This window comes from Argiope bruennichi, chromosome 6 (assembly GCF_947563725.1).
Source record: "Argiope bruennichi chromosome 6, qqArgBrue1.1, whole genome shotgun sequence".
In the NCBI taxonomy this organism is placed as follows: domain Eukaryota; kingdom Metazoa; phylum Arthropoda; class Arachnida; order Araneae; family Araneidae; genus Argiope; species Argiope bruennichi.
The window spans coordinates 72,599,273-72,627,233 of NC_079156.1; the positions used below are offsets into that span (position 1 = coordinate 72,599,273).

Genomic DNA, 27,961 nt, shown 5'->3' on the forward strand with positions numbered 1-27,961 from the left:
TTATTGCACCCATTTTTTAATTAAAAGCACAAAACAAAATGAACATTGAGTACATCTTATTCTAAACACTTATGAAATATATTCAAAGAAACGTTAAATCTTTGAATCTCCATATTTAAGACCTCCTTGTGTTCGAAAAACACATTTTTGGAAAATGTCCGTCCGTCTGTCTGTGACAAATATAACCCAAAAATGCTTTGATTTAGATCTCTGAAATCAAATTTATACCAAATTTACAGTTTTCTCTCAAATTTTGAGCAAAATCCATTTTGAGGAAGTCTGTCTGTCCGGTTCTTCGAGTATAATTTAACACGGTAACTACAAAAAGAGGAGAACTAGACATACTATTAATACTTTTGAGGGTGTTTTAGAATTTAGTAGCCAGCCTATAATGTTAGCAGGAAGTATTGTAAGTTTGGCGTTAGGGACTTTAAAGCATAAAACGGAATCGTTATTAAGATGCTGTAAAATAGTTAGTGCGTAATATCAGAAAAACAAATTATTTAAGCAATATGATTAAAAAATCAATTGCTATTCTTTTTCTGAAATGCATCTGAAATCCGAAGAAAGTATTATGTTCTTTTTTACAACTGCCTAAATTATATGTATGTATCGAAGTTCAATCAATGTATTTAACAAGTATATGGTGAATCTAACCCATAAAAATGAAATTAGCAAAGAGGCAGCTGAATGCCAGACATTTTTATACTTTATACTTTTTTCAAAGACATAACTTTATAGAGCCTCTTATCTCGATTAAGAAACCCAATAAAAAAAATTTTCTGTACAGCTGTTAGGAGACGGTATGATCTTTCTTTCGTCTTCTACTCTAAACACAAATGCATCTTTTCATCTGAGTTGAAACAAATTCGAGTTGTCATTACAAAGCTGTTTTAATCAAATAAACAAAATGTCAAAATAGCTTTCACACAACTTGCAGAACTCCTTTAAAGTATTGTGTCAGCATTTATTCTGGATTGGATTGCGTCTACGAAAATATTTCTTGTTTAAATCCCGTGTACTTTACTGTTTATAAAAAGTCGATCATATTTCTCTGATAAGAATGCAAGCTCTGGCAGTCACAGTTCCTGAAAAGTATGAGAATGAAAGTAAAGTATTTTTTTTGTAATTATCTTTTATGATTATTAATTATTTTTATAATTATCTAAAGTATTATCTTTTTGCATGTAAATAAATATATATGTGTATGAACGCTTGATTATTCTGTATATGCAGGCTATACTAAATGTGCATTCACTGAATAACTAATACATTCAAGAATTTTGAGTGACAAACATAATATTTTATGTTTGCCACTCAAACAAAACATAATGTTCACTAGTCCATTGAGTGTGTTTCTGTTTGTGTTTGTGTGAATTGAGGAGATGGGTATTGTTTTACATCTTCTATTTACTGTATCATCCCATTAATACTTTCAAAATAGACTGCCAATTAATTAATGACTCGAGTAAATTTAATACATTAATTCAGAGTGTAGTTACCCAATTAATTAATTTGAGTTCATATCTAATGATATATCTATTATTATGAATATAACTTATATGTGTATATTTCAGGTGATGTGTTCATTTATATTAATTAATTCAAAGAGATTTATTATTTTATATTAATTAAATCGAAAAGATTCACTTATTTATATTAATTAATTTAAGATGATATATTAATACATGTTAAATAATTTAATTTTTTTATAAACTGAACTTAAAAATAATTCAGTTTATAAAATAATTCTAATTTGATTTATTTTAAAGACTGAAGTCCATTGAGTGTGAGTGTATATATGTGAAATGAGGAGATAGGCATAGTTTTGCATCGTTTATTTACTGTATTTTCACAAGAATGCATTCAAATTAGACGGCAATTAATTAATAATTCAAATAAATTTAATGTAATAATTCTGATTGTAGTTAATTTATTAATTAATTTGAATTTATATCTAATGATATATCTATTGTTTTGAATTGAACGTATGCATCGTAATCAATTCGAGGTAATGTATTAATTTATATTAATTAATTTTAGATGATGCATTAATATATTAAAGGCAATATAATTTAATGTATTTAATAAATTAACAATGTATTAGTTACTTGTTATTTTCAAGTATTTTTGTGGTCACTCCGCATGTGAATCATTAACCGGAACATAATTTTTAAACAAATTATTAGCTCTTTAATAAAAATATGTAAAACTCCTTTGTTGATAACAAATTTTTTTCCGCTCTTAATATTCGTTTAACCTTAACTTGTATAATAGAAGATAAAAAAGTTTTTCGAATAATTATGACTACGTTTTATATAAATTTTAAATATTAAACTGTTTTTGTAATTCAGTATAATATTTTTCAGTAAGATTGTAGCATAATCAGTAATATATCAGTCTCCTTTGGCGACTAACTAGTTTGCCAGGATTAATATTCATTAAAATGTTCAATGAAATATTTTATGTAACTTGGCCTTTTAATAGCTTTTTCAGCATAATATTTGTAGATTTCAGGTTTTGAAGCCTAAAAATGAATTTTAATATTATAACTCATAATATTATAGAAATCTTGAGATATTTTGTTTATCGTAATATGCATCTCTCTCTGACTGTCTGCCAACTTTCATAAAATTTGGAGGGAAACGATAAAACCAATAAATACAAATCCCTTTTTTTTAATGAAACTAAACATGCTTTAAAAAAATATTATTACTAAAAATCTAATCCTTCAGCATTGAAGTCTTTCTGTGAATGATAACATTTTTTAAATATAATTTATGGAATCTTTCAAAAAAATTATACAAATAATTCTCTGATTCTTCATAAAATTCAGTTTTCAATTTTTCTTTTAAAATTATTTAGATGCGGCAAGTAATATTTTGTTTTATTACCGTCAGTAATTTGCTTCGTAAAAGGATAACGATGACTTATTTTTATACCCTATAAAAATATCCCTTCGATCCTATAAATCTTATTCAGTAAAATTATCTTGACAATCTAAGATTTCAATTTTCTGCGATCAAGTCTGATCGAGTTATAAGGCTTTGAATATCATTATTTTAGACAGTCTAGGGAAAAGTCCAAGCGCTGATTGACGAATTTTATTCAATACGGTAGATAAAGAAGTCTAAAATCACACGTTTTTATAGAATGTATACACTCAGTAAGACATTAATTTCAAACATTAATAGAGACATTTAATTACAAAAGAATGGAACTTCTTTTATTTAAAACTAGCCGCCTTTGGCGACCAGCCGGTTCGCCAATCTTAATGTTCGTTAAAATTTTAATAATTAAATATTTTATGCAATTTCTACTTTAATAGCTTCTTCATCAAAATATTTTAAAACTTCAAATTTTGATTATCATATAATTCATTCATAATATTATAAACGCCTTCAGTCATAACGTGATATGTATCTCTCTAATTTTCTGTTAGCAGCCGTAGAATTTATGCTTTAAATTAAAGTGGAAAGAATTTATCTTCAATTAATATAATAATATTTTTTACTGAAACAAAGCATTTTTTTATCATCTGATTACTGAAAATAGAGTCACTCAGCGTTTAAACTTTATGGGCACTAAAGAATATCTTTTTTAATTTATGTAATATCTCAAGAGTTGGTCAACAAAATTTTCTTAGATTCATTATGAGCAGATCGATTAATTAACAATGTTTAAATTTAAATGCATCAAACACTAAGAAAATAAAACGAATCGTTTAAAATAAACGGTTGAAAACAGGTTTTAAAAAAACTACTTAAAAAACGATGTACTTAAAACTATAAGCATATACAAAAAATATATAACTAACATAAATACAATTTACTTACAAAAGCATGCAACTAACCCAAAAATAATTTAAATCATCCATTGATAACGTTGTCATGGCAACAATCAGAACAGAATGCGCATGCGTGAATTTTCAACGCCAGTTACGTAACGCAAATACGTGATTTTTTTTCTACGCCAGTTGGGGTAACGCTATGCAGATTATACATTTTTAATTTCCTTTATTCTGTGTTATTTTAATTCAAAAGTACTTCAGAATGAATCTGAAAGATCGATTAATTAACAATGTTTAATTTTAAATGCATCAAACATCAAGAAAATAAACAGAACCGATTGAAATAATCCGCCGAAAAATTTTAACCCTAGCCTCATTACTGTTGGGAGAAAAAAAACTGAAGCCTTTCTCGTTTGGCGCTGGGGATAATGGAAGATTTTTTTGGCGCAAAAGTTGGCGGTGGGGAAAATGGAAGATTTTTTTGGCGGGAAAGTTAGTTTTTAATTAATAATTAAAATTCTAATTAAAAATTCGAAAAAAGAAACCCCAGGTGCACATTCCCAACCTCCAAGGTATACATGTACCAAATTTGGTAGCTGTATGTCAAACGGTCTGGCCTGTAGAGCGCCAACACACACACACACACACACACATTGAGCTTTATTATAAGTATATAGATATAAGTGTTCCAAGAATATTATATTAAATATGACTCACATAACAGAGGATCTGTATTAAAATTCAAAATTCGTAATTCAACAGAATATTTATTGATTCAAACTACATAAAATATAATTATTTATTTCATTTAGAATATTTTTTATTCAATATAATCGACAAATAATATTTTTTAGAAATTAGTTGTTGAGCCCTGAACATTGTGGATATCTATATATTAAACTATAGATGCCTGAAATTAAGCTAAATTATTGAATTAATAATATAGCTTTTCTAAAACATTATGGAAAATTATATATATTATTTTTCTCTTAATGATTTTTTAAGAAAATGCCGCATTTCACATTTATTCCATTTCATACAGACACGTGCTGAACATTACATATTTCTAGGTTTAGTTTGAAGTAGCAGTTAACTTAAACTTTCATTTTGAGATTTTGCCAATGTGATGGCAACGGGCTAATAAAACCTAATTTTTCTCACACATTTATAACGTGTTCTTGCAGGTAAAATATTATTTTCATTCTATGTGAAATAAATTGTTAGATAATACGATAAAAATATTATATTACAAACTTCATTACTAATTTATAAAAGCTTAATGTATAGGTTAAACAGGGTTGTCATTGAAAAGATTATATTTTGACTTTGATTAGGTGTAAAAATGAATTTTGTGCTGTAATATCTTTATAAGTTATTGAGAGATAAAATGAGAAAATTTCACTTAGTTTTTAATTAATTAAAACTAAATTCAAAAATTCAAAAAAAAAATCTCATCGAGGTGCATATTCTTGCCTTTAAAGGTATATATGTGCCAAATTGGTAGCTCTAGATCAAACAGTCTTGTCCTTAGAACATCAACACACACTCACATATTCATCTTTATTATAAATAATTATTATAATAAATATATTAATAATATTTAAATATTATTATAATATATATTTATAGATATTATAATAAATATTATAATACGTTCTTTATTATAATAAATTGGAATTGCTCCTAAATTTGAAGTTTTATGGCTTCATTTCTTCATATGTTGATGCGTATATGTTTGACTTATACAGACTTCACTTTCTTTTGAAGTTGAATCAATGAAATTATTTTTTTTCATGGCAATTATCATTTGCTTTTTTTCTACTCAAATAAAAAATTCTTCAACTCTAATTCTTTAATAAAAAAAACTTTTACACAATTACATTTTCTTGACAAATGTAAAAGATTTCACCACTGAATGAACAGGAAAATATTCCTTTTTTCAATTTTTCATGCATATTTCAACTTACAATAGTATTGAAAGCGTCGCAGTAGAGAATAATTAGTTAGTTACATCATGTATTTTATCATCATTTCCTTATTTTTAAAAATATGATGAATTTATTTTCACTATGAAAATAAATACTCAGCAAATATTTGTTGCTATCTCAGCTCTGAAAATGTAGAAGTGCAAATATAGCCATGGCAAAACGAAATTAAATGCTGTAAAATTCAATGTCAAATTAATTCTCTTGATATTTTCGCTCGTAAAATATGCCGTTTTAATTTCGTTTAACTTTTTCATAATAAAATAGTGTGTATATTAAATATTTTGTGTTAAAAATTCTATTTCATTATTCTAATCTAATTTTAACTATAGTTTACAATAAAATACGTCATTAGAGAAACATAACTCCATTACCAACTAGTTCGTTAAATTGAGTAAATAATTTTATTTAAATATCTGAAAGAATAAAAGAAACTGAATTTTATTCGGTATAATTATATACTTCAATGCATTACTCAATTACGAAGATTATCCAATATTCTTAGTTTAATTCCTTTATATTGATTCAGACATTATTTATGAAGGCATTTCATATCTATTTTGAAATAAAGCAATCATAGGCCGCTAATTGAACAGCTGAGAATAATTATTATGTATGACTTCATTGAAATCTCGCTGCATAACTAATTATTCCCATAATTTTTTTTTAAATTTCTTGTACACAAATCATAAAGAAAGAATAATAAAAATCATCGATAATTCGAACTCGAGATTTTGATGAAATCTCCATATTTCAAATCTCCCTGAGTTATAAAAAAAAAAAAAAAAAAAAAAAAAAAAAAAAAAAAAAAAAACTTTTTCATTATGATTGTTTGTTTGTCCATCTGTTTGTAACAAAGATAACTCAGAAATACTTTGAGCTAGCCAGATGAAATTTAGTATATGGTCTTTAAACCGCATTTGTAAATTTCTATCAAATTTTAAACGAAATCCATTCAGAGGAAATCTGTGCGTTATATATACTTTGCACTGAAAGGCAAGATAAAATAAAGAATAGATAGATGGATATGCATTGTTTAATGGCACAAAAATCAAAGATGTTTTAGGCAAGGGAAGTCAGAAATTGTAAACTATACCTGTTTTTATTTAAGTTTATCAATCTGTTCAATTGTATATTTGTTGTAGCTTAATGATATTAAGTTAAAATATCCTTATTATCGGTCATCATCATTAACAATTGGGAAAAAAATATAAGATGAGGGAGGGGAATTAGAAATAATTAATAAATGGGAATAAGAAATAGAACAAGAAATAATGATGCCCTGGAGGGAAGATATGTCTTCTTTAGGGTATTTTAGAGGAAGATGAAAAATACCTTTTGCTAATGTCATTTTCTTACGTTGCCTTTCTTTAGTTGCAACTGTATTCAAAAGAGTTGAAACCAAAACTGTTCTATAAGCCTATACTCAATCTTTCCATCAGTTTTTACATGGAAAATTACAAAATAATATGTTTTTGGATCTGTAGGTTATAAAAACTACGAATACGCTTTAATTTTCATTTTTGGATTTTGACCTGAAAAGCATAATTGTGTAAGCAATTACCCTTCACGATTTTCATTGTCAGATAATTAGGAACAAATATTTATGGTAATAGAAACATATAATTTTAGAATAATTTGTTATATGATAGGAAGTTATATTAAATATATAAACTCTATAACATCCCATTTCCACCAGTAATGTTCATAACTTTGTGTCCCAATAACAGGGTATCTATAAGGAATCTGCCATGTGGTCTGCATGCATATTACATTTCAAAGATGAAAGTTTATTATATATAGAGATTTGACGTTGTTTGAAGTCATATATAGAAGAAAACAAGAAAACAGATGTCGACTGAGAAAAAATGGGCTGCATAACAAAGCAAAAATAAAAAAATTATTAACTATGAATTCAACAGCACCGCCATCAAAAATTTTTATCACATAAGTATCGCCTTATGTAATCGCAGGTTACCAAGCATCAGCAAACTCATAAATCTTGATTATGAGACTCCGGCAAAGAATAGCTACATCAACAAAAATGTTCATTTTGCAAAATAAAAGATAAAATGCTCAGTTTTTGCATTTGGTTTTTAAAAATTATTCTTAACGATTTGCAAATACATTTTATCCAATCCAGTGATTCAGAATGCCATTTCTCAATGAAAGAAATTTTTGACAATCGAATGTATGAATATGAAATACAAGGTGATTAAAGAAACCTGAAATTATCCTGAAAATTAAGGAAGTAAAAGAATAATGATAGTAACTATTTGATCAAAAAAATATGAAAATAATGCAAAATTTTATTTGTGACGATACAGGAATTTCTCAATCACTCAATTTACAAATTGATTTATCAAATGACTCTGCAGTTGGTGGAATGATCCTTGAAATTAAATGTTAAATATGGCTTTTTACAATCAAAAACACAACTTAAAGACGGAGAATCAGACCTTTTCATTGTGATAAAAATCATTTACGTTACTCTTATTCTACGATATAATCAAACAATTTTCCTAAGTTAATATTATAATTCTGATAAGTCATTGTTTCAAATTTTTATTAGAATGACATTACCTGATATTTTTCAGATGTGTTTTACGGTTGTTTTTAAATATTTACCGATTATGTAGGAAATTTCCTCCTGATTAAATATCTTGAATCATGAATAATTCTAAGTTGAATTCTGGACATGAAATCAGGACGTTCTGTAATCAAATATGTTAATATGAATTGCAGTTAAACATAATTTACTGGACATGATAGCTTAATAACTATATTTACATTGATATATAATTTAGGTATTACTTCAGACTTGATAAGCTTGATAAGACTTAATAAAACTTAATGTGAGACTTCCGGCGCTGAAATTCTGCATGTTTATCTTGATGTCTTTAAGAATACATGAGCATATTAAGGAAATAATTAAAATAGTTTATTCTGCAACAAATTCCCCTCAATTTATCATTCTACAATTGAACGAAAAATTACAACTGGTTTACGTAAATTAACCCAATTTTTCATTAAAAAAATAACACCCATAAATTTATCACCAAAAATTACTAGCTTTTGCGCGTGTTTTAAAAGTTCTATTTCTTGTTATAATAAATATTGGTAGTTTACGTTTGATTTTCTTGGTGATAAGCTATGAAGTTTTTTTACTTCATTGGGGAACTTACAAGCCAAGTATGCCTCGAGGGCATATTGTTTTGCTTACATTTCCATTACTGTTCTCTTATGTAGAAATCTGCCTAAATGTACTTTGCCATTGTTAATAAAATTTGTAGTCGTTTAAGAAATTATTCTAATTCTTAAAATTTGTCTAAAAATCTAATTCTTCTAAATCTGCCTAAATGTACTTTGCCATTGTTAATAAAATTTGTAGTCGTTTAAGAAATTTTTAAGTTCTATCTTGTGTGTATTTGCATTTTTCTATGCTATATTTCTCATGCAAAATATATCCTTTGAAACTGAAAAATATTATGAATGCAATTAAATTTCTAGTTTACACAAAGTACTATTTCTAACAGAACCTTTATATTTATTATCATGCTGCTATGCTTATGTTTTGAATCCTAAAAATTTAATTAAAAATTACTTTTCGATTATACTATTAAAAGAGAGTTTATGAAATATCTTTCTTTCTTTAATTATTTTAAAAGTTTGTCGTCTGAGTATTCAGATTTTTTTAAGTTCCAATTAAGTCTCTTATCAATAATTTGACAGTCGTAACTGCTTTATCAGAGAAATTTTAAATTTCAAATTATGATAGATATTTATCAGTAGATTTTAGTAGCCTTTAACTAGTCTGACCATCAACTACAAGAAAAAGGATAGAGACATATTATTGCTAAAGATAAAATTGTATGCGTGCGTGCGTGTACGTGTGTGTGTGTGTGGTAGCGTGCGTGTGTTGTGTGCATTGACGCTCTACAGACCAAACAATTTTTTTTAAACAACAAAATTTTAAAAAAATTCTCCGAGGTACACATTTGTATGTGTATGAAGCATTTTCTTTTTGAAATTTTAATTATAATTTTAATTTTTTAAATATTAAGCAAAACTTTGACATTTTCCACTATAACATCCAAAATTATTAGAATAGAAAAACAATTTTTGCAGCATCTTAAAAGTTTAAAACATTATCCATGCAATTTATGAATTTTTAAAAATATAAATATTATAATAAATGTTAAAAAATACTTTAAGGGTAATTTCTAGCAACTGTTGAAATGAATCTCAAACCATTCGCATTGTTGTTAATATTGTTACAAACTTGTAATTTGCTTCCCATCAAGGCTACTATCCCCGTAAGAAAGACCGTTGTAAGATCTGAGCTGAGCGGCTGCCACGTCAATGACCTGAGAGCTTGGCGACCATTTGGCGACTTGCCGGTGAATTTGGCGAGTTTGGCGACTAAATGGATAATACCAGAAAGTTCGAGAAGTTTCATGATCCATCCAGTAATAACAGAAATACACCCAGGTACGCCCTGATTGGTCTGCAGTTTCTAGCCCCGCCTCCCGGAACTATAAAAGATGGGCACTCTGAAGCTGCAGAAGAAGTCGTGTGTATCGTCAGAAGTGTGTGTATAGTCAGAGGCGATGGTGTGTGAGAGTGGTCGGAGTCGCCGACACGTAGAAAAACTGGAGAATTAGACAGCAAGAAAGCTGCTGCACTAGCAATTAAATGCGCTGAGTTATTACAATTGAGTGGCGGTATTTGTAGAAGAAAAATTTTGTAACAATATTATTTCAGTCAGGCATTTCTTTCCATTTTTGTAGTCAAGATATGAAGATTCGGCTTTCTTTCCCATGTTGAGTAGTTTCGATATAAGGCATACTTTTAATATTTTTTTTTTTTTGGTATTTTGTTGTACTTAAAATTTAAGTTCAGAATCAAGCAATAGTGGAAAATTTTTAAAGTGTCTACATTTTAAAATATTTCTACTTTTCCTACGATATAATTGGATATATAAATATGTAGACAGAAAATTAGGAAAATGCAAAGCACAGTTAGTACACCGGAGTAGAGCTTTTGGGACAATGTAAGTTAAATGTCAACCAAATTTTAAAGTCTTAAAATATTTTGCGGATGAAAAAGGTTAATATTTAAATAACCAATAATCTTGGCGAACCAACTGATCACCAAAGTTGGCTAATAACATATAAAATGATGCGGTGCGTCTTAGTTCAGAAACATATAAACTGAATCAAAACATCAGGATAAAAAGAATCAAAAGTATTTTTTTTTTTACTGGAAGTATATTCTAATATTCTTGAATTTCATTGCAACAATGAAATTTAATTTTATAAATCTAGGATAACAGATTTTTAAATCTTATATAAATAAAAAGTCAAATTAAATAATAAATAAAATAATATAATTGAAAAGATAATATATATATATATATATATATATATATATATATATATATATATATATATATTAATTTTAAATCGCCTTAAAATTATTTTTTGCATTGATATTTTTGAAAGTTATTAACAAAACACACCTAACTTTAGTCTAATTTTTAATTAATTAAAAAAAATTTTTTAAATCACTTTAAGATGCGCATTTTTTATCCTTGGCAGTACATCTAAGTCAAAATGTGAGCCTGTAAATTAAATAGCCTATCCTGTAGTCCCCCAATAGATACGTAGACAGATAGGCAATAAACAGAAAAATATATATTCACTTTCTTTTATTATTAGTAGAAATTTATTATAAGCAATTCTTAGAGCTAAGAAAAAAATGCATTTTAATCAGCAGTTGTCTTTTTTTTTTTTTTTTGTCGTGTGACTATTTAAGCCAAATATTGCGCAGTAGCTTCTGAGGGTAAAGAGCCCTGAGCACCCGTGGGCAGAAATCTGACTTCTAGCTCAAATGAAGATAGCCCACACACACTCGCTTGCACAACCCCTTTTCACAAGGGGGCGCATTCACGCACCTCACAGAAAGAACACAAGGAAGAGAACAACCATGCCCGAACTAGGACGAGTAGATCACGGGGAAGACGCGCTGCCCCTAGGCCAGGACGTCGACAATAATCAGCAGTTATCTCCTAAATAAATAAATAAAAAAAAAGAATTGAAAACTATTCAACCGCAAAATTCTAACTATTGAAATTATATTACCATAATATATATTATTTCGTTTTAAGAGCCCAGAGGATGCTACATACCGAAGCGATTCATTGTTGCTTTCTTGGGATTTTTTGGTCTTGTCAATGTCTACGCCTTACGGGTGAACCTAAGTGTGGCTATGGTTGCCATGGTGAACAACACAGAAAAAATTACCAACGTATTTAACAACTCCAGAGATGAATGCCCGGATCTTATGGGAAGTGATAGCGATTCAACTATGGCTCAGAGTAGTTCATTGGTAAGTATGGTTTCAACAAATACATTTCATCATCTAAATGTTTCACTGTTTAATGTCAGTATGTTCTTATTATTGTGGTTAAAAATAATTAAGAGCCTGAGGTTATTTTGTCCTAACTGAATTCAGAGGTTTTCTTTATGTAAAATGTTAGCATATGCAGATGCATCTTCTCTTGAATGTATTTCCTATTGAAGTCAATTCTCGCCTCAACCTCCATTCTCTTTTTCTTAGGATTGAGGTAACTTTGTAGTGAGGTTTCGGTTTATGAACAGGAATGTCTGGAATTCTAAACCTAATTGTTAATGAGTATCCCCAATAATATTGATCTGGTATACCTTAAATGAAACATTACAGATTGTATATCGGGGTTTAAAGTGTTGGTATATGTGTTTTTCGCATTATTAAATCACAAGTGAAAAACTCCAAACAAGGTATATATAAGTTTGCCCCAACTTAGCGTTCGATGTCTGCCTTATATCCGATTCTCCTGTCTGGACACCATGTCAAAATTGTGCCGATTTCCAAAAACTCACTTAAAGATTGCCATCCAGGATGGATATCTGAAATGATAACAAAACGCTTTTAAAGGTTGCAATAAGAAAATTTTAAGATTACATTTGATGAGAAATCGTTACAAATATTTCAACTTTGGTTACTGTAAGGCTAGTTGTTATCGTTATAACTTCCCTATGGAAATTGATATTCATATCTTCTAAAACAGTTATCTTCCACCAAATAGTCTTTATACTATCATAAAACTCAAACAATTATCTTTTTAATGATATCAATTTCATATCTGTATAGTTTTCATTCAATTTTAATAATATTTTTAATTAAATTTGGTATACTATCTGAAATAATCATTTTAAATGCTATGGAATCATCCATCAAAATATTCATTTGAGGGATTTTACCAAACATTAACTCAGTATTAGGATTTTCAAACCGATTTTATTTCATAATATATATATACTTTCAATCTGCAGTAAACTAACTCATTTAATTCACGTGTTTCAATCGGATTTCTAGCGGATTGATTTACACATGACTTTAAAAAAAAAACATTGTTCTTACATGATAACCTGAAATTTGAGATAACAGATTTATTTTATCTTTATTGTTTTATTTTATATTTATTTATTTGTTTGTTTTTGTTTGATAGGGAGAGAAATATGATTGGGATGCAAAAACGCAGGGAATGATCATGAGTTCCTTCTTCTATGCTTACTTCATTACTGTGCTGACCGGCGGCTATTTCGCCAAAAGATTTGGAGCCAAGCTTATGTTTGGCAGTGGCATAGGCGTCACGTCCATTTTGACGTTATTGACGCCGGTTGCTGTAAGATGGGGAATCATTCCTTTCATCATTGTCAGAGCTCTTGAAGGGGTAGGAGAGGTAAGATAGAATGAGTCTAAGAAACTTTTGAAAAGTGGTGAATTTTACTCTCCAAAATTGCAATAACAGAGATTTTGATATATTTTTGAGATTGGTAGTTTATTTTGGTATACCTAGCTGTATTCTATCAAAATAGTAGAAGTTTTTAAATGATAATTGTAGTAATTAAATGTATTTGCCATTTAATGAAGCATTAACTTTAATGTGATAATTCAAGCTGGGATTGGCGTTTTTCTTTTTCTTTTCTTTTTTTTTCTTTATTCGATAGTAGAGTGGGCATTGTATCAAAGTTTCGTTTGCCCGTTAGACAAGTTAAAAATTGACAACAAGTTAGACATGTTACACCTGTTGAAGTAAACATCTCCTATGGTGGTTGAAATTCTAACCAAGGTTTAAAAAATAAGAACAGTCTCAAAATAGCTCTTATTCAATTAAAAAAGAGATTTAATCTTATTAAACGAAATTAATCCTTATCCTAAAACTTTAATTTTGTTCTTTTAATGAGAGACATCAAATTAAATTATAGATTTCATCGCTTCGTTAGTATTTATTAAATTACTTTGCCTGCGATAAATATAACGCGAATCATCCACAAAACAATAGGAATTTATTAAGACGAAAGGGCAGCACTTTTTCTTGTACCATTAAGACGATTTACGAGCGATTTCTTTAAAATTAATTACAAATCATTCTTTGTCATCATCCAAAATTCACTATATAATATTATTACAGGTTTTAATATTTTTAACATTACAGGAAATTGACCCCACACGCATTTTATGGAAGTGAATCATACCAGTTTGCTATTCACTCTGGATCTTGGTGACCATAAAAAAAATCCATGACTATTAAATTATACTTTTGTTATCATTTTTAGAGAAAAGAAAACCACTAAATGTTAATGTGAAGCCGTATTCGATGTGAAAGAATTAAAAACTTAAGATTGGTGAGAAAAATCAAGACCGATGAGGTACTGACAGACAACATCAATACCAACAAGTAAACTCTTTGGAGTCTGTGGAGATAAGCTGAGCATTTGGTCAAATATTCTTTCTCACACTCTGCAGAACTTCAAAATAAAACTGTTGTTTAGAGAACGAATTCTCACTGAATTAATTATATATCAAATAGATATCAAGAAAAGTGATAAGCATGTTCAATATGTTTGTGCTAATCCAAACCTTGCATAACACTCGTTGTTTAGTTTAGTTATATTAACGTCCCGTTGTAAAGCAACACTAGGTCTATTTTGAGACGGACCTCTTAATTTTGAACCGCGGTCAGATGACGACGACGACACCTGAGCTGGCACCCCCTCTCCATGCCACACCACACCAGCGGGAGGACGTTTGGCATGACGGATTTAACGTGCAACAGACCCCCTTACACGACGGTTCTTCGGTGGAATAGGGTCTCGAACTTGAAACCATACAGTTCACAAGCCGAGACCTTATCACCAGGCCACCGCGGCCCCGTAACGTTTCTGGAGTCCTCATAAATTTCAAAGCATATTGAATTTCTGTGGGTTCGATTACAACTATTTGAATCATATTATCATGAACTATATTGTAATAGAGGATAGTTTTATATACGAGATCATAAAAACACCCAATTAGATAATAAACATATTATTGGTATGTTGCTTTCTTAAGTCTATTAATCATTATCGTTGCAAGAAGAGTCTTGAATTCCAATTTGCTGCAGTTCTGGAAATTCAGTTCGATAATTTTATGCTATATCAATGTGTTGTATAACAAATGTTTTGCATGCATTAATAATTTACTATTTTCTCTCTTTTTTGCAAAGCACTGGTTTAGTTTTTAGCACTTTTAATTTTAGAATGTTTTCTTATTTCATGTAAGATTAGTTGAATCTCAAAGCCTTCTGCAATGCTTAATGAGATATTTAAGTGTAACAACAGGTCATACATGCAGGCGTGTTGATGATGACGATTCATGGAGTTCAGAAAACGACTTTTTTATGTTACAGCTTTATCTTTCATATCTCTTTCTACGCCAGCAGCAACAAATAAATGGCAATTCCATTTACGACTTCACTACTACATTGCTGTAAGTGAAAAAAACATCTACTGCGATATACAATATCTTTTAACAAAAACAAAATTGAAATAAGACTTATCTACAGACGTTTAACATTTATAAAATAAACATATTTTGTTGATTAAATAAATATACATTAATTGCAAATAAATGTAAATAGTTAATCAGAAAGTCAACTGATATTTAATATATTTCAAAATATCTATTGAAATCTTAACTTGAATGTGTGTGGTCTGCCAAACAAAATTAGATCAATTCCAGTTGTTTAAAATAGTTTTTCTTCGGTGAGTTTAGAGCTCCCCTAACAAAATTTCTTTCAATTGAGAAAAGCCACAAAATCAACCATTCTCATTCGTTAATCCGACAACCATTGCGTTATTACTGTGTTTTCTTTCATAAATTTAACAACTGTTCCATGTGATCATTACCGGTCAGTTGTAGACTCAATTTTATTTATTTAATCACCTAATTAGCATTTAAATAATTTCGTAGTGAACTATGATGCACATTTCTATGCGTTTTACATGAAATAGTAAAGAAATGCTTTTTTTGTGTTTGATGTACGTAATAACAGGCAATGCTTGTTTCAGAAATATGTGCCTACTTTTTTTAAACAATCTTACTCTAAAAGGGGTAATAAGAAATGAGTTATGACACCTCTTTTCCAAAATTCTTTGTTAAGTTCATTTTTCTTTATACTATTTTTTTTCCAATGTTAATTTTTAATTTCATTTTAAACCATGCTAATAAATTTTAACAAAAAATTTGTTTGAAATTTCAGCATAGTATCTAGTCAAAATAAATATCTCAAACCCTATATTTTAGCTCAACTCTATTTCATTGAAATTAAGGCCTACTGCCGCATGCGCAAAAGCGCAGAGGTTTGCGCACCTGAAAACAGATAGTCTATAGAAAAAGTGTTCTTATATAAATAATTATTATCTTTGAATCTGAATTGAACGACTTCATCATCAATTTTTCCTACTTGGGTTAAACAGTTGCTTTGTACAGCTTACTCTGCAGATTGTCTCAACCTGTTTGTAAAAATAATTATATCATTTTGCATTTCGTTTTGTAGTACATGCAGCAAATAGAAGCAACTTGCGTTGGAGACTGGAAACAACAGATTCAGAATCTGTTTTGTATACCAAATATTGAACATTTTTTGTATGTTTTTTTCTGATTTAATTCTTATCACAAATTGACTAAACACCGGCCCATCGGAAGACACACAGAAAATCCTGAATGACCGGATCAGAGCAACAGCAACACTGGCGTGAACCGTGGTTGAGTCCTAGGAGTCATCACCGGCCACTGTACAACCTTCCCTAAGGAAGTACGTCTCATCATCGGTGAGAGGAGCCAAAACCCCACTTTTTCGTGTATCAACAGGGGTGGCGAGAACCAATAACCATGCAGGAAGCCTCTCATCCTCAATTCCTCGTAGAGCCATATTCTTGGCTAAGAAACTCTTTAGATTTTTGCGCCTTTCGTGCTTTCGTAAGTTTTTTTTTTTTTTACACATTAGATTGGTCAGATATAACAACTCTCAAAGTATGAAAACGTTTTCATTCCAGCTTTTCTTTTTCCTGAAACGTGTCTTCAAGTATCTTCTTTATTTATATTTCTGAGATCTGAATTTTTCGTTAATTCTTATTTCGTTAATTCTTATTATTAGGGTTTGACATACCCAGCAATCAATACCATGGTCAGTCAGTGGGCGCCAAAACTGGAGAGGAGTAGAATCTCATCAGCAGTGTTCAGTGGTGCTTCCATAGGGACTGTGGTTTCTTTGTCTGCATCTGGGTTACTATGCAAATCAGAAGCCCTTGGAGGATGGCCGTCAGTCTTTTATGTGTTTGGTATACCCCTTGCATAATCTATTATATTTAAATTATATGCCTCAATACTATCAAATTGGAAATATAAATCGTCAAGCATTTAGTATTATTACCTTATACCGCTCTACATGGTGAGCTTTCTCATATCAAGAGTCTGTGAGTAAAATTCTTCTGTGTCAGAATTTGTTGAATGCTAATTAATCTTTATATGTTTCAACAATAGAATCAGACGAATTCTTTAATAATAGTATGTTTTTAGGCGCTATTGGTTGTTTTTGGTACGTACTCTGGGTTATATTTATATATGAAACACCTGATGAGCATCCGACGATTTCTAAAGAAGAATTGTTTCTTATTTATGAATCGGAAGAAAATCAATTGTCGCAAAAGGTGAGATAAGTAATCTTTACTTTAATTGATATTTGCTCCCAAGATTTTAAATAATTTGTCTTGCTATTTTAGTTATTAAGCTAAAATATTCTTGTATTAAATTTTGACAAGAAAGCCATGTAAAGTTAGACATAAAAATAATTAGCATCAAAAAAATTGAAACATTTTAAAATAATATATGTTATTGTAATCTAAGTAAATTCCTGTAATATATGAAATAATATATGTTAAAAGCCTGTAATTAATTCATTTATTACAGTTTAAATAAAATTAATATGGGAGAAAAGACGGAATTTAAAAAATTCATTCTATTAATTCAGAGTTTCGATTATTTTCTATTGTTCGGAAACAATGCGATCATAAGTATAAATATTAGTTATTATAACAATTTGCGTAGCTGTAAAAGTCTTTAGGAATATTCGTAATTGCGGTATTCAAGCAGTAATTAAAATTAGTAATAATTTTATACAGAAAAAAATATATTTAAAAATTTCTGAAGAGAAAGATTTCATACAAAAAATGAAATGCTGTTCCAAAAATGGATTAAACATATTATATAAATAAAATAAAAGTAAATCTAAAATTTAAAATTATAAAAATAAATCTGAGAAAATATCACCATATAATGTCCATAACCTGAAATTCTTCCAGGTCTCATCAACGAAAAGATAGAAAGAAATATCGCTATTTTATTTTTACCATTACTTATTATGAAGATAGCTGTTCATTTTGCTCCGACAACTAATCCTTTCATGAAATCTGTTGGGTAATTTTTCTACTCGTCATTTTATTTCTTGCAGGATCTTGACATACCATGGAAAAAAATATTCACTTCTGTGCCAATGTATGGTGTTCTGTTTGGCCACATTGGATCATATTTCGGATTAGCAGTGCTGATGACAGAATTACCTTCGTATCTCTCTGGAGTCTTGCATTACAGTGTGGAAGCGGTAATATATTTTGACAATTAATTTATTTTTACTCAATTTTAAGTAAAGAAATGTGCTTCCGCTCCTCAATTCTTTCCCTCACATATTTCATTAGCGTTATATGGAAGTAGTGAAAAGTTTCGGTAGAACAATAATAGATGGCAGCACAATACATGTCATCACAGATAGACAGAAATGCGAAATTCTAGAGATAATACAGTGCAGGTTTTGTGATATCTTTAAGCATCATATTTTGTTTTTATCATCTGATTATGAAATACATAAAATTTCATTTCCTTCAAAAAAGGCAATTATATCATTTTATGCAATATATTACCAAGAGAGGATATCAGTTTTCTATAAAGAGCAGAATGATGTGATCTTATTTTCGAGAATCTACAGAGATAATCGAAGAGCACTTTTATAAATCTTCGAAATAATAAAATAACGCAAGTATGTGATGGAATGGAATTTTCTATAAAAATTTCTTGATTTAAAGTAGCAATAATCGTCATATATTGCTTAATCAAGGTTATAAGCCTCCTATTAATACAAAATGCCCAATAACATTTTACGATAACTTCACGATATTGTTTGGCATTCCGCATATCGAACAATCTTGTAGGGCCTAGGTTTAATCCCAAAAAATTCAGTTCAGTATTATTCGTTGAGGGATCATTGCAGGACTATATGTAATAATAACGATATTGTATTGATTACAAAGTAATATAATAAAGAACTGACAATATTGTTGAATATCTAGTGTATTTTGTCCCGGTCTTGTTTTTTAAACAAAATCTTGATGGTGAGAATTTTTTTATTGATGTTTTCCCCCTTTCTGATTTACAAAATATATAAAGCACAAAATTTCCAAAAGCATTTGACACAGACATTTTAATATATCTGCACAGTTTAAACGATATCTTCATGATATATCACTTCATGATATTCCGAATATCAAATAACCTCATGGAGATATCGTACAATACTTTGTCAAATAAGGCTTCATCCCTACAAATTCAGTTCCGAGTGTAAAAAGATATTGCTAAAATTCTGCCTATCTATGTATGCGTTGAATATATTAAACATTCAACAAGTTACACGGAGGAAAGTGAATGTGTTGTCTTCATACCAATATTGCATATGTGTATGACATTTCCAACTTTGTATTTCAAAGAACAAAATTCCCATCTATGTACTTGTAAATGTGTGAATTTCTGAAACAAACAAACTAGCTAGTGGTATCGGAAATGCAAAGTGAAGATCCATATAAGGTACAGGAAAAATCCATTGGAGAGTAGATTGCTTCTTGTATTTGAATAAAATGCAAAAAAATAAAATTCTACATCTAGAGTTTAAATTAAAATCGTGTCTGTCAATTCCTCTACATATGTACATGATGATTCTAAAATGAAACCAATTTCTTGAATAATATTTAACATGTGTTTCATTAAAATTGTTGATTTTCATCAAATTTTGTGCCCAATTATTCAACAGACAAATTCTATAAGATTTTATATAATTTACTTTACATGGTTAATGACTGACCTTGAATGCATAAATAGCATTTCTTAGGGCAACAGAAGCCTTTTCTACGCTAGTGAGATCTCATTTGGAAATAAATATAAAGCCACAGTAACTCCACGGTTACAATTCAGGGTGAAAACTGAACCTAAACAAATACAATTGAATTTTACTGAAACATGAGATTGTTGAGATCAGTGAAAACAATATCACTTTATTTATAATTTCTTTTATAATATTCCTTAAATATTTTGTTTCTTTTAATACTTATGATGATTCCCATTTAAATTCATACTAGAATATTTGCTTGAAACAAAAAAGATACAATATCTAAGTGTTTTTATTTAATAAAATATTGATTATATATTGTTTATTGGTACATACTTTATTTTCTAATATTTGCCTTTGTCCAAATTTATGTTAAAGTAGGTATGATGTTAATTTTTCAAAGTTACAAAATGCTATTGTTTTCCGCAGAAATTCGGTTTCAATACTATTTCGGAAAGAATTTATCTCTGGCGTTTCCAGTGTTTTTTCATGAAATTATTTAATTGTCAGACGTCAATTTGCTTATATAAAATCATGGATTATTTAAAATAAATCATTGGAGGAAACATTTAATTGAATAATTTTGCATTCATCACAAAAAAAATTGATTCTTACTCGAAGAATTCACGAAATATATATATATATATATTTTTTCATTTTGTCGACTCTTATTTTTTCTACGAACGGAATCAGATTTTTTCTAAATATCCAGATGGTGCTTATCCATTATATTAAAAAATTGAAAAACACTTCACATTTGAAGAATGGAATCACTGCAAATTATCCAATTCCAATTATTCCAATTCTGTATTCCAAATAATTATCCAATTCCAATTATTCCAATTCTGAATTCCAAATAATTATCTAATTCCAATTCTTTATTCCAATTATGTTTATCATATGAATAGAAATCAACAGTAAATGCAAAGCGAACGGGTAAAGGTCAAATCTGTGTTGCCAATGTGATCTATAAACAAAAAACTTTACACTTCCACGTCCTTATTTTTATTTTTCGAGCATTCCTGATATTATTATGCTTGTAATTGTTTTCAGCATATTTTTTGACCATATATCTTTTTGTTTGTATCTCCTTGACAGAGTGGTCTATTAACTGGTTTGCCAAACATCTTGGAGGCATTGGGCGGAATGATGTCATCTTATGTTGCGGACAAACTCATAAGCTCCAAGACGCTGAGTGTTACGTCAGTTCGCAAAATATTTCAATCAATAGGTAAATCCTTGGACATATTGTTTTTAATCAAAACTACCTTTCATCAATTATAGTAAAAAATTTTCTCCTTAAAAGGTATGAAAATAATAATTTTTATTTGATGCTATGTAGCAAATTAAACTAAAATGCCTCTACCTTTTTAAATAATATCTTTAGAACTTGTGCTAACAATTTTCAGAAAAAATAAGAAATAAGTTTTTAGATAGAAAAAAAAAAGAAAATTAGAATGATTATTTTTAATAAAAACTGCTTTTATAAGTCTTGGTGTAACATGACCAGTATTGATTTTTGTGCCCTGAAACTCAACAGTAATTAGAAACAACCAAGAAAAACAGTTTTAAAATATCTTTCATTTCTTTCAGAAACATTTCGAAATCCATGACATGAATTATTTCTGAAACTTTTTTCGATATATATTAATTGATACAATTTTTCTGAAAAGCTGTTTTTTTTAACACAATCAACTTCTGTTTTCAGGTATGGTCGGATCAGGCATTTGCTTGCTTGCGATAACTGTGTCGGGGTGTCAGGCGTCGGTTATCATAATCCTCTACTCATTATTATTGTACGTGAATGGCTTTAAGTATTCTGGATATAATGTCACTCACGTTGATATGTATCCACCAATGGCAGGTAAGAATAATTTTCAACAATTTTATATGAAATAAAGCAATGCTCAGCAGTGATTAGTGATTATTAAAAACTTTTAAGATTTGTGGTGGCAACATCATAAGCCAGATAACACGTTCCGGAGAAGAGTGTACACTTCTGTCTAGTGGCCTTGTTACTCTGCTATGAATTCCAACGTAGCGAGTTCGAACCTCAACCTTGCAGATTGGTGCCCCTGGTTCAGAACAACAGCATTTTTCGTTCAGCTACCGTGGCTCCATCTACCGGCAGCAACCACTCACACATGCTCGCCGTCTTCTGCCATAACGCCTTGTGCGATAATCACGTCCGGGCCACCAATTTAGAGGATTGCGATGCGCGAGAATAGAACCTGGGACATTGTGGTTCGCAGCCCAATAACATGACCATGGCACCAAAGCAATTGCTCGGATAACGTAGTTGTTAACTGGCTTCTAAGTTTTCACGACAGATTGTTTACACTTTGACTTAAATATATATTTCCATTTTATACTTACTTAAAATACCATATCATCTTAATATGACAGTTATATTTTATAGTGTAGTTAGAGAAATGGGCATGCATTTTAAACGTGTTCCCGCTAGACAACTAATTGTAACTAAGATTCTATGAGAATCTAGATTAAGATTATAAAATGCACATACAAAATGTCGCTTATGTATTTCTAAAAACCGCCAAGGCTGGACGTTTAAAATTCAAATCTTTGAAATATAAGCATCTATTTACAGTAATTTAAATTTCAATCCTAAAATACCCGAAAAGCACATTTCAGTAAAATACGACGATCGTCCAAATTACCATTACCTGCGAAATTACCATTCCTTCTTCTTTATGACCAATTGAATAATAACTAAGGCACGCTTTATTCTTTAGAATTGATTTATCCTGAAAGAAGGAAAAGCCGAAAATTTAATTTTATAAATCCTTTTAAAATTCATCGGTTAAAGAAAGTTCTTAATGTTAAATCTTTGCATGTCAGCTGTTTAAAGGTGTGCGCTGCCATTGTGTTTTTATAGCGAATATACAATTTTTTAATGAAAGAGCAGCACCGGCGATTTAATATAGTAAGATGCCAATGATGTGAACCTCTTAAGCATCAAATATTTTCTCTTTATTCATACAAGACATAGGACGAAGTCAAATAACAGATTTAAATCATGCTAACGACATTAATATTCCACGTAAGAAATTTTTAAAGGTTATCCAGTTATAAAATTGCAAAATTTAATAGGGAATCAAACTTGCTGCACCTGTTTTTAATATTGTTTTAAATTATTTATACAGGAGTTTTATTTGGATTGACGAACAGTATATCATCCCTTAGTGGAATCATTGTGCCTAATATGACTGGAGCATTCACAGCGACTGGGGTAAGTGAATCTGCTAGGTGATATCAACAGGTTTCGAGACTAGTTCTATAACATAAGAATACACTGCGTGCAGAGTTGCTTACATATTAAGATGAACACAAAGTCATAGGACACTGTCATTCAAAAGTCATTCTGCCAAGAGACATAGTACTGTGTGGACAGGGGGCTGAGATTTCCTTTATGTTGTTACGATTGCTTACGTTAAAATCTTGCAATTCCAACGTGAACGAATGTTGAAAGTGAAATTCTACAAAACACGTATCACAGTTTCATATAAATCATGTTAGATATGTGTTATAAGCTGGGATACCCAAACTAGTAGTCCCATTTCATGTGATGTAGCAAGGTTATAAAGCTGCTTCCGTAAGTCATGCAAGTTCTCCTGGTGATACTGCTTCGTTCAATGGTGGCAGGGTGGTCGACTGTACACAAGGAGAAGTCATGCAATATATGCAAGATCATTTGAGATTATTTGGCACTTAACCCTTTAAAGGATCATTTCTTCCTAGAAATGATATATTAACATAATTTTGGGATTGGGATTCATATAAAAAAGTTATACATCAAGTTAAAAAGATAAAATTAATTCGGTTTATAAAATGATTTGGTTAATTGACAAACTAAGATATTATGGAATGAGATATAAAAATAAATCGTGTAGAATTTCGTTTCATCGAAAGAGTTGATGAGAACATAGAATAATTTACATAATTGCATACAAAAACTGATAAATTTTGTAATAAGTAAATTTAACATGGTTCAGAAATTAATAAAGAGCAGAAGAACAATAATGAGAAGAATCCAACTTGAAAGTGACGATCCAACTAGAGTAGCAGAGAGTACATATCACACTTCGAAGACCTCCAAGAGCTGTTACTCAAGTTATGAAACCCCATGTACAACTTTGGTCCTCATTAGCGAACAGAAACGCAGATACTATTTTAACGTACTATGCACACTAGATTGAACCTGTAAATTATTGCATTTCATGATTACACAATAATTCATTTGATAGTGAAGATTGTGTCCTGGGTGAAATGACTTGAAGACGCAGGTTGTCTTTTGTGTGGTTTATTGGTAACATCAACAACAAAAGGCACATGAATACGCCATAGTGTAGTTGGCCTAGAGAACTAACTACACATAAAATTTCTCAGGAGAGAACCGATATCATACTCCCCCTAGTACAGAAGTCAAGTTCACTTCTACTGGAAAAAGAAATATACTAAATAACAACAGGGTGACCACGTGATATATGATTGGTAACAAGCTCCTCCCAGAAAGATCACGTGGTTAACTGAATTCTTAACAGATCTACACCCATTTGTTGATAGGTGAATAACCGTCACTGTGTTCGCGATGTTATTGTCAAATGTCTGGTCAACATATATTATTAAATTGCCCGTATTTTAATACCTAGCGTTGCAATTTTATCAAAAGTCTAGCTGTCCATTATCTTTCTAGCTTGATAAGAAAGCTCGATAAACAACGATAAGAAGAATCCAACTTGATCCAACGTGACGATCCAACTAGAGTAGCAGAGAGTACATATCACTCTTCGAAGACCTTCAAGTGTTGTTACTCAAGTTATGAAACCCCATGTACAACTTTGGTCCTCATTAGCGAACAGAAACGCAGATACTATTTTAACGTATTATGCACACCAGATTGACCCTCACCCATTTGTTGATAGGTGAATAACCATCACTGCGTTCGCAATGTCATTGTCAAATGTCTTTCGAACATATATTGTTAAACTGCCCATATTTAATACCCAGCGTTGCAATTTTTTCAAAAGTCTAGCACTCCATTGTTTTTCTTGCTTGACAAGAGAGCTCGTGTCCAACTCCTTGTATTTTCAAAGTTCATAAAGTTTTATTTATTTATTTAAATTTTGATTCCAGTTTAGTTTATTCTCACGTTCCTTTTGATGAATGCTTTAAAGTGATATAATTTTACCAATTGTTTGGTGCAGTATGATAAACATATTGGTTTTTACGGCAAACAAACCAATCCAAGAGTTGTAAAAACGGCTGCCAATGCAAATAGTGCATGGCGATGACTTCGATAGTGACAGTGCCTACTAGTAAATAAACTTAGCTCGATAGTGTCGAAACTTTTTCATATCTTCTCGCATTTGTAAATATTAATGTAAATCATTTCTGGAATTCTTTCTGGCAAGTTCTTAATACAATCCAATTCTAATAATTTCTTTCTTTCATAGAATACCAGAAGCAATTGGAATAAAGTTTTTTATGTCACTGCAGGAGTTTATTTCATTTCAACAATACTTTACGACATCTTTGCGTCAGCTGAACTGCAACCGTGGGGATCTGAGAAAAAAGAAAAGAAACAAAGCAACACTGCCGAAACAAAAAGTTAGCGTTTCGGAGAAATACGTTTGTTTTCCGGTATTGTATGAAAAACAGGTTGAAAAGTTGAGGAATATTTGAAAATTTAGATCAAATAAGAAGTGATTACGGCAGTTTATACTTAGTGGGAAAATTATACACATTTGACGAATTTTATTGAAGAAAAATAACAATTAAACTATATATAGAATTAAAAAAAAACTTTAAATTACAAAGAAAAGATTAATAAAAGGATTTAAAGAAAAATGAGAATGCATTATAGACCTTCTTTTATTATTTTTATTTTTTTTTGTCAGTGAGTTCTGTGTATCTTATACTTAAAATTTCTACACGACTTTTAATTTCTGCATATGGTGTATCAATTTTACACATAAAGACCAAAATCGTTCTATAACAGATCCTTATTTTTAAATTAAATTTTCTATGCAGTTTTATTTTCCTATTTTAATGCATGCTCATGTACTAAGCAGAAAATGTTGTGCATATTTTTAGTATCAAATGCATAGATTTACAGATAAAGAATGAATCCTTTTATAATGGTTTCTTCATATTTTATTCTTTATGATGGATTTATAACCAATTCTTTATATTTTATTCTTTATAATGGATTTATAATGGTTATCTATTATAAACAATTTTTTAGTAATGAGTTATGTGTATTTGACACATAAAATTTCTGTTCTTCTTTTGGCTTTTAATTTATGCATATGGTGCATCAGTTTTACTCATAAAGAACGAAGTCATTCTATAATGGACCCTTATTTTTAAATCAAATTTTCTATACATTTTTATTTTCCTGTTTTAATTCATGCTGACTTATTAAGCAGAAAATTTGCATGCATTTTTAGTATCATATGCTTAGATTTTAAAGATAAAAAATGAATTCTTTTATCGTATTCTTTATAATTCTTATATATTATTCTTTGCAATGAATTTTTAATGGATTCTGCAAATATCATCCTTTAGAATGGATTTATAAGGCATTATTGCTATCACATTGAATGTTCTCAACTTTCTATTTTTTTATAAAATAATAAAAATACAATTGCTGATACATTAAGCAATTATTTCTATCCTATTGAATGTTTTCAACTTTCTTGTTTTATAAAATTATAATATTATAATTGAGACATTGTATGCGTTTTATACATCAGATGCATAAATTCTTTTTGTATTCTGTTTTGCTGATAGCTTGGCAGAATATGTTGCCAGGGCTAAATATTGAAACGAAACGCTAAAGTGCAAAAAATCTTTCAGTACAAATTGGCGAAAAAAAATGTCTTTTAATCGTATAAACCTGCTATGTTTGATGATTAACCTGCTCAAACTATCACATATATTACAGGAAAAAAACGATTTTCTTTTGTCAAACACAAATTTATACTATTCCTTATATTTGATTATCTATTATTTTAAGAAACATTAATATTATGATAATTATTTTCATAAGAACTCTTTTGAATAATATACTAAGACATTAAATAAAAGCAATAATGGCATATGAAGCTCAATTATATGTATCTGAACATACATAACTGTTTTTTTGAAGGGAATTTGTTTCGTTCAATATGTTAAAAAAATATCTAAATAGCAAAAACAGTTAGCCATTTTGCATTACATGCTTCCTATTCATAAAACAAAATCTAATTTAAGGTATTCTATAAAATTCTTAATTTTATCTTTTTATCGGTGGCATTTCAACATTTACTTCTAATCCCACGAAAATGAATTGCCATTAAACATCTCATTGCATTTATGAAAGAATGCAATAAATTTCATGCTAGCGGTCCGGCTAGCTCTGATATGTACATTACTTTACCTGTGTATTTGTATCATAGTTATATTTTTTGATTATACATGTGATAAATGTAATTTTCCTAGAAGTTTACATGTTTGTTTCTGCTTCAGTTTTCTCAATGTTTGCTTTCAATAAAGGCATTCAAGGTATTTATTTGCTTGTTTTTGTTTTTGTTTTGAGTAAATTAT

The 27,961-nt window shown here is 29.5% G+C and overlaps 1 protein-coding gene across 1 annotated transcript; it reads left to right on the forward strand.

Moving 5' to 3' along the window:
* The first annotated feature begins 833 nt into the window (after positions 1-833).
* LOC129972927 (sialin-like) lies at positions 834-27,897 on the forward strand. The gene is made up of 10 exons (XM_056087248.1): positions 834-1,109; positions 11,945-12,165; positions 13,328-13,561; positions 17,300-17,483; positions 17,722-17,852; positions 18,653-18,802; positions 21,452-21,584; positions 22,062-22,217; positions 23,518-23,603; positions 25,828-27,897. The coding sequence occupies exons 1-10, from the start codon at positions 1,064-1,066 to the stop codon at positions 25,984-25,986; spliced, it is 1,500 nt and encodes a 499-aa protein (XP_055943223.1). The 5' UTR covers positions 834-1,063; the 3' UTR covers positions 25,987-27,897.
* The last annotated feature ends 64 nt before the right edge of the window (positions 27,898-27,961 follow it).